The following is a 7,005-nucleotide window of genomic DNA, read 5'->3' as shown; positions in this document are numbered from 1 at the left end:
GTCAAACTTGGCCGATGTGAATCTGTTAGTAGACTTGTGCTCATCAGGACGGCCCCCAAGAATACTCGGTTGTTGAGAATGTTGCTTGAACTTGAGTCGAAGAGCATCCCGTTGAGCATATTTGTTGACCGGAACATACATATCCTCAACCAATAGGACTTCCTGCGTTTGAGCAAGAGACCAAAGCCAGATCAACCGTTCCAGGCTGTTGCAACTTAATAGCATTTTTTAATCTCAGGTTTCAACCCATCTATGAATCGATTGACAAAGAAAGTTTCGTCATAGGAATGGTTGTAGAGCAGAATTCTATGCATGCATTCTTCAAATTTCTGGGCATATTCATCGACGGATGCCGATTGTTTAAATGCAAAGAAGGAATCCATGATTTTGGTGTACTTGTTCCTATTGAACTTAGTGAACACAGCTACACATAATTGGGCCCAAGAGGCCACATTATGCAATGCTTCATAAGTCTGAAGCCATAATGCTGCATTTCCTCTAAAGTGCATTGTGGAAAAATCTACCCACAATTCAAGATCAACAAGGTACATCCGAAAATACTTTTCACATTGTTCCTTCCACCACTTTGGATTATCACTAATAAAAGTGGGAAAATCAGACTTAGGCAAGCGAGGACCAGAGCGATTATGGTGCCTAAATCGACCTCTATCATTGGCATTCCTAAAACCAAATTCATCCTCATCTTCATTATCAGATGTCATAACATGGTGGGATTCCGAGTGCTCACCCCTTACAAGGGTGTGACCAAAGGTTTGATGCACCCTGGGATCATCACCCTGGTGATGTTGTAGAAGACGGTGCCCGTTGGGCCGAGGATCACCCTCATGGTGGTGTTGCTGCGCCGTGGTCGTGGACGATGGTGAAGCCTTCTCCAAAAAAGAGACGCGCTGTTCGACCGTGGAGAGAGACGCCTTCAGATCCTTGACGGCTTGAGTCGCATCATTGGTGGCGGTGAGGACACGGTTCAGAGTGGTGTCCACCTTTTGGGCGGTGGTCTGCAGCTCCGCCTGGCCAATGGCCAGGTTTTTGATGGAAATTGTGAGATCGGAGATGTTTGCCGTGTTCGCAGCACTTGCCTTGATCGTGGAATCAAGCAGCTACCGCATCGCCGCCAGATCAGCCTTCGCCTGACCCATGCGCACCGTCAGAGTCGGGGGCTTGTCTGATCTTGCCGTCGCAGCTACTCCGAATCCACTCCTACCAAGCTGAGGTACACACAAGTGTGTTTTGTGCGGATTCGCCGAAGTGATTCCCCACCTTTCGCCTGGGTTTCACGGAATGGATCAAGAGGATTGGAGAGCGACTGACGAACGGGAATTTTCTTCTTCTTCTTCTTCTTCTTCTTCTTCTTCTTTTATAATAATTTTCTGGTGGCTGGATCGTAACCTGCTCTAATAACCAATTGCTACAACCTAAATCACTCCTCGCGTCACGCACAGGCAAAATGATTTGAGTCTTCGCATCTGCTCCCTCTGTCCTGAAAAGATTGGCACAGCCTCATTCACAACACATCTTTACAATTAAGTCCTCAGTTTTTAGAATACTACATTCACACTAGGCTATCTCAAATTACACGGATCCGATTTCCTCGATGCCGTCGCCTGCCGACGAGCTCCGCCCGGCATCTCCTGCAACCATGCATCTCGGCCTCTGCCGCACGCTCCTCCGCCTTCCCGCATCTCAGGCAGAGTTCTGCCTCTGCGGGCCCTGGTCCCGCTGCATCCGACGATCTAGAGGTGGCTGGTGACCTGCTCGGTGCTCTCCTTCCCGGCCTCCTCCCATACCAGTGGCCACAGATAAACAAGAAAAGAGGCTCAAGAACAAGGGCAAATCAAGGAGAAGGAAAGAAACAAGAGAGAAGAGAAAACAGAGAGGACTTACCGACGGCGACCTTGAGGTGGGTGGGCCAGTTGGCGGCTTCCCTTGGGATGTACTGCAGCAACTTCTCGCCGTCACCGGATCCGGCCTCTCGCCCCCCCCCCCCCCCCGCCCCCCGAATCCCGCGTCCCCGCCACCGGATCCGGCCTCTCGCCCCCCGGATCCCGCGTCCCCGCCACCGGATCCGGCCTCTCGTCTCCCGGATCACGCTTCCCGCCACCAGATCCGGCCTCTCGTCCCCTGGATCCGGCCTTCTTGGACCAAAGAAGCCACCTCTGAGTCGGAAGGGAGGGGAAGCTGGAGCGTCGTGGAGGGGGAGCTGGAGGGAGAGGAGGTGGAGGAAACCGGGGAGGAGAGCAGAGCACGACAGAGGAGAGGGGAAGAAGACGAGAGGGAGTTGTCGTGAAGACGAGAGGGAGGTGGAGGAGATGAAAAAAAAGAAGAGTTGCTGGTATTTGAAGAGATGGAGTGGGGGTTGATTGAAAGAAAAGGTGGGGGTGTTTTTGCAAAATAACTGATGCGGCGATCTTTTCGAGACCGAGGGAGTATTAGAAGTAGTAGTTTGGGGAAGAAGATAGAGCAGCAAAAGGAAGGGGAATACAATGTCCTTGTTCATCGATGCCTCACCCAGCAGCAGCTACCAGCTTTTTAAAAAGAAATTATCCGTAACTTTCTTCAAAGTCGAAACAGTGCTTCGGATCATAGACACAAGAAATTACAAAGTAACTCCTATTACTAGAGATCACAATGAAATATCTCAAAAACATATTCTCCGTGGTATCAATCAAAGTAACTCCTATTACTAGAGATTACAATGAAATATCTCAAAAATATATTCTCCATGGTATGAATTTTTGCAACACTAATTAACAAATGCCTCTTCTATGTTCACGGGCAGACACTTCTCGTTTCTGGCCCATTAGCTTCGGCCTTGTGTTGACGGCCCGTGGACCTCCGGATGCCCTGCTGCCTGCATCTCCTCTGAACAGGTATCGTAGCAGGCCTAAATGGAGTACGCTTCCGAATCTGATTTGCGTAAACGAGTTCTCTTTCCCCTTCTTGTTCCTTCGTCCCCAGTCGCCCTCTAGGTTGTAGCCTAATTGGAACGTGGAAGATTTCGAGAGGTTTTAGCCGGCCGGCGACCGGGTTCGGATCGCCATGAGCGAGGTATTCGAGGGCTACGAGCGCCAGTACTGCGAGATCTCGGCCTCCCTCTCCCGCAAATGCACCGCCGCCTCCTCCCTCTTAGGAGGTATGTTGTGTCCCATGAATCTTCTCCCGATCTTTGTTTCCTAGATCTTTCTCGCCTCGAATTGTTTGATCTTCTTCTGCTTTTTGGTTGTATCGTATGCAGAGAAGCTGAAGCAGAAGGCGTCGGAGATCAAATCCGGCATCGATGGCGCTGAGGCACTGGTAACCCTTCTTCTTTATAACCAATTAAATAATATGTTATCAATCCAAACAAATTTTCCAAGGAATTCGATTGATTTATGGTATACCAAGGGGTTGTGTTTTTTAACCCATCACCGAAATAATTAAATTTTGCAGGATTAGGTTATAGTGTAAATCAAACGAACACTATGTTCTTTATCGTTTTTAAATTAGGACATCGCGCAAACAAATTGCTCTCATCTAGGATGAGTTAACTGTATGGATCGATAAGAGTTTTATGTTGAGAATGCCTCGACGTGGTTTTCCTTTTGTAGATAAGGAAGATGGACCTTGAAGCAAGAAACCTCCAACCGAGCGTGAGGGCCGGGCTCCTGGCGAAACTGAGGGAGTACAAGTCAGACCTTAACAACCTGAAGGGAACGTTAAAGAGAATCACTACTGGCAATGCTCAACAAGGGACAAGAGAGGAATTGCTAGAGTCAGGAATGGCAGATACTTTGGTGGTATGATCTTTATTCTGAATTCATGGATGGTTTCTAATCTAGAGGTGAATCATGTTTTGGTTAACAATGTGATGCATTCATGCATCTATTTTCTTAACCCGCATTTTACTGGCTATGTATGTCAGAAATGGTAAACATTAATACCTGTTTGATTAAAAGTAGCCCCAGAATAAGAATACCTGTCCAACAATCTGTAAATCAATCTACAGCTGAACCAAGCAGGTTTGTGGAAGAAAAAAACATGGATGTCTCTCTTTTTTTATCCAACAATTTGGATGCACTGATGTAGTCTCTTATTTGTAATTTTCCCCACGTCGCTAGAATTCTGAATACATTTTTTCAATGTGTAATAGTGAGTCTGAATAATGAGGTACTCCCTCCGATCCATATTAATTGTCTCAAATTTGCCCAAATATGAATGTATCTATCTTTAAAAAGCGTCTAGATACATGTAATATTTCGACAAGTAATTCTGGCTGGAGGGAGTACAAATTGTCCAATGCTGCTCGGATATTGATATTGGTAGCATAATATGTATCGATATATGTCATTCTGTTGAAGGATGCAAATGTCAATATTTTGGCAAGTTAAAGAAATGTTGTTTCGCGCAGACAATAAAAAACATTGTTTCCAGTCCATCTGTGATGAATCTCTAGTGAATGTTTTTTTTTTCTTCGTATGCTCATCCTATAGTATATGATGTCCATATGATTCTCTGTGATATTCTTATAAAAGGCTGAGAAGATAGAATCCAATCAAGTAAATATCACCTTGCGACATTTATATTTTGGTCAAGTCTGAGGTTACTGAACTCACATGTGCCTCTTTAGTTCTTAATCTTACATTTAGTTACAACATCTTGTCCTTCAGCTTTCGTAATGACTAACTTTCTATCCCATTAAAGTCCAGTGATTTATTTGGATATTAAATCTTGCAGGTATCTGCTGATCAAAGGTCAAGATTGCTCAGGACAACAGAAAAGCAAAACCAGACAACTGATCGGATCAGAGATAGCCACAGTACCATGTTGGAGACCGAAGATCTTGGAGTCTCCATCTTGCATGACCTACATCAGCAGCGCCAATCTCTCTTACGTGCTAATGATACGGTAACTATTTAGTTGATTCTCCCTGTTTTGGCCGATTGGTTTGTAATTTGGTACTCCCTCCGTTCCATAATTCTTGTCGAAATATTACATGTATCTAGACACTTCTTAGGAATAGATACATCTATTTTTGGGCAAATTTGAGACAAGAATTATGGAACGGAGGAATACTATCTTTCATAAAATATTTGTACGCTCCAATATTATGCATATTGTATGCAATTTGCTAGAAGGAAATCATGATGAAATCATTAATCATGTGTTGTCTCTCTACCTTAAATGTTTTTATGCTAGATGTAAAGTGATATCCTTTGCAGTAAAATTATCTAGTCACTGAATCTCGAAAAACATAGATAACATCCTGATGCTTTACCTAGGTTGTCTTTGCACTTTATTTTCAATGCACTATGTTTTCCTTGTGCCTCAGCGGACCTAACTTAGTAGTATGGACCAGAATGTACAGTGTGCAAATTTAGGAGATCATATAATTTTTAAACTGGTAGAACTTGTTCTTCAATACCAACTGTGAAGGTAAGTTTAAATGCATAAAAGCAATATGATGGTGGCATAGCCCATATTCTATTAACCATATCCAGAGAGTTAAATATAGCCGCCATTACAACTGAGTTATTATGTTCTACTTTATATATGGCCTTTTTTACGTGCATGTTTTCGCTTTCTAACCTATTACTAAAAATTATGTCTTTCCACTACAGTTGCACAGCGTGGACGACAACATTAGCAAGAGCAGAAGGATCATGGGGGCCATGGTAAGGAGGATGGATAGGAACAAGTGGATCATCGGTTTGATCGTAACCCTCCTTGTCTTGGCGATCCTAGTCATCCTGTATTTTAAGTTTGTGCACTGAAGGATTTCCACAGCATCCGACATCAGCTTTCTACACCAATCAGAACTGACGAAGGCAGTTTATAGTGTGTTTCATGCCATTTGTTTGTTGGTTTCAAGGAACAGTTTCTTGTGCTTGTTTTTGTTATGATGAATGTCTTGATTATGAAAAATATGTTGAGACCGTTTGACAGCTTTGTAGATAAAACAGATTGTGTATGACAGACAGAATAATTGAGCATTTTGGATTTTGAATCGGAAGTTTTGTAATTAAGTTGAAGATCTAGAGGCCAACTAAAGAAAATTGAGTTATCTTGTTGAACTATATTTTTCACACACAAATTGGGAAACTGAAATCATTTTCTTAAAAGTTACTAGCATGTAACTCTCATTTGTTTGCTTGAATTTACACTCCTAAAAATGCCCAGTTTTCAGAAGTTGTAGTGAAAAAAACTGGGTTTTGTGTTGACATGTCAGGCATGCAAAATGTCAACGTCAAACTCTGTAATAATGATGCTTAAAAGGAAAATAGAAAAAAATAATTTTTGTTATAGCCCTTGCGGCTGCTGAAGCCGCTATTGGACTATCCATTCTTTCTTCCATCCATCATAATAGGAAATCAACTCATATCAATCAATCTAATTTCTTGAATAATTAGACATAGAATACTCTAAACAAAGGAGTACATATAATAATAATCTCTAATATGTAAGATGAATAGAAATCGAATACGATTTTCTTATTATTATTTGAGAATACCTTTTTTTAGTAGGTTATTGCATAATATTCTTTTTTACTTAAATGAATTTTTCTAATTCATTGATATTGCAATTTGAATATTGCAATAATTTATATTGAAAAGACGGTAGCCAATTTATTGGCGAATTCTAAATTCGTATAATTATGATTGTTGAAGTCCAAAATTTAACAGACTCAGGCGATGGTGGCGTCTGAGAGGTGTGCTCCTTCCTCCATCCGAAGCTCAGGTGAGCCCTCAGATATTGGGATCGAAATATGGCAATGCGCTTCCCCTTGGGACATCGTTTTCTGTAGTTACGGTTGGCTTAAGGGACCTGTTGTAATTGCAGTACAGGTTGGAGTTCTTGTCAGACTCCGGTTACCCGGTCCTATATAATCAGGGACAGCCACATGATATAACCATGACAACATAATAGCAATATGCTCGTAGGGAGAGCCGGCGGCTTGTGGCGACGTTCAGGGTGGCCGGTGTTGCGGTATTATGTGGGAAGGAACGTCCG

At 43.0% G+C, this 7,005-nt stretch overlaps 1 protein-coding gene across 1 annotated transcript; it reads left to right on the top strand.

Moving 5' to 3' along the window:
• The first annotated feature begins 2,922 nt into the window (after positions 1 to 2,922).
• LOC100830104 (vesicle transport v-SNARE 13) lies at positions 2,923 to 6,026 on the top strand. The gene is made up of 5 exons (XM_003567619.4): positions 2,923 to 3,151; positions 3,254 to 3,312; positions 3,606 to 3,794; positions 4,732 to 4,902; positions 5,616 to 6,026. Exons 1-5 carry the CDS (start codon positions 3,058 to 3,060, stop codon positions 5,766 to 5,768), a joined length of 666 nt encoding a protein of 221 aa, XP_003567667.1. The 5' UTR covers positions 2,923 to 3,057; the 3' UTR covers positions 5,769 to 6,026.
• Positions 6,027 to 7,005: the final 979 nt, after the last annotated feature.

The sequence above is a fragment of the Brachypodium distachyon genome, chromosome 2 (assembly GCF_000005505.3).
Source record: "Brachypodium distachyon strain Bd21 chromosome 2, Brachypodium_distachyon_v3.0, whole genome shotgun sequence".
Classification (NCBI taxonomy): domain Eukaryota; kingdom Viridiplantae; phylum Streptophyta; class Magnoliopsida; order Poales; family Poaceae; genus Brachypodium; species Brachypodium distachyon.
The sequence above is the reverse complement of the archived record's forward strand: the minus strand, read 5'-3'. Positions and strand labels throughout refer to the sequence as shown.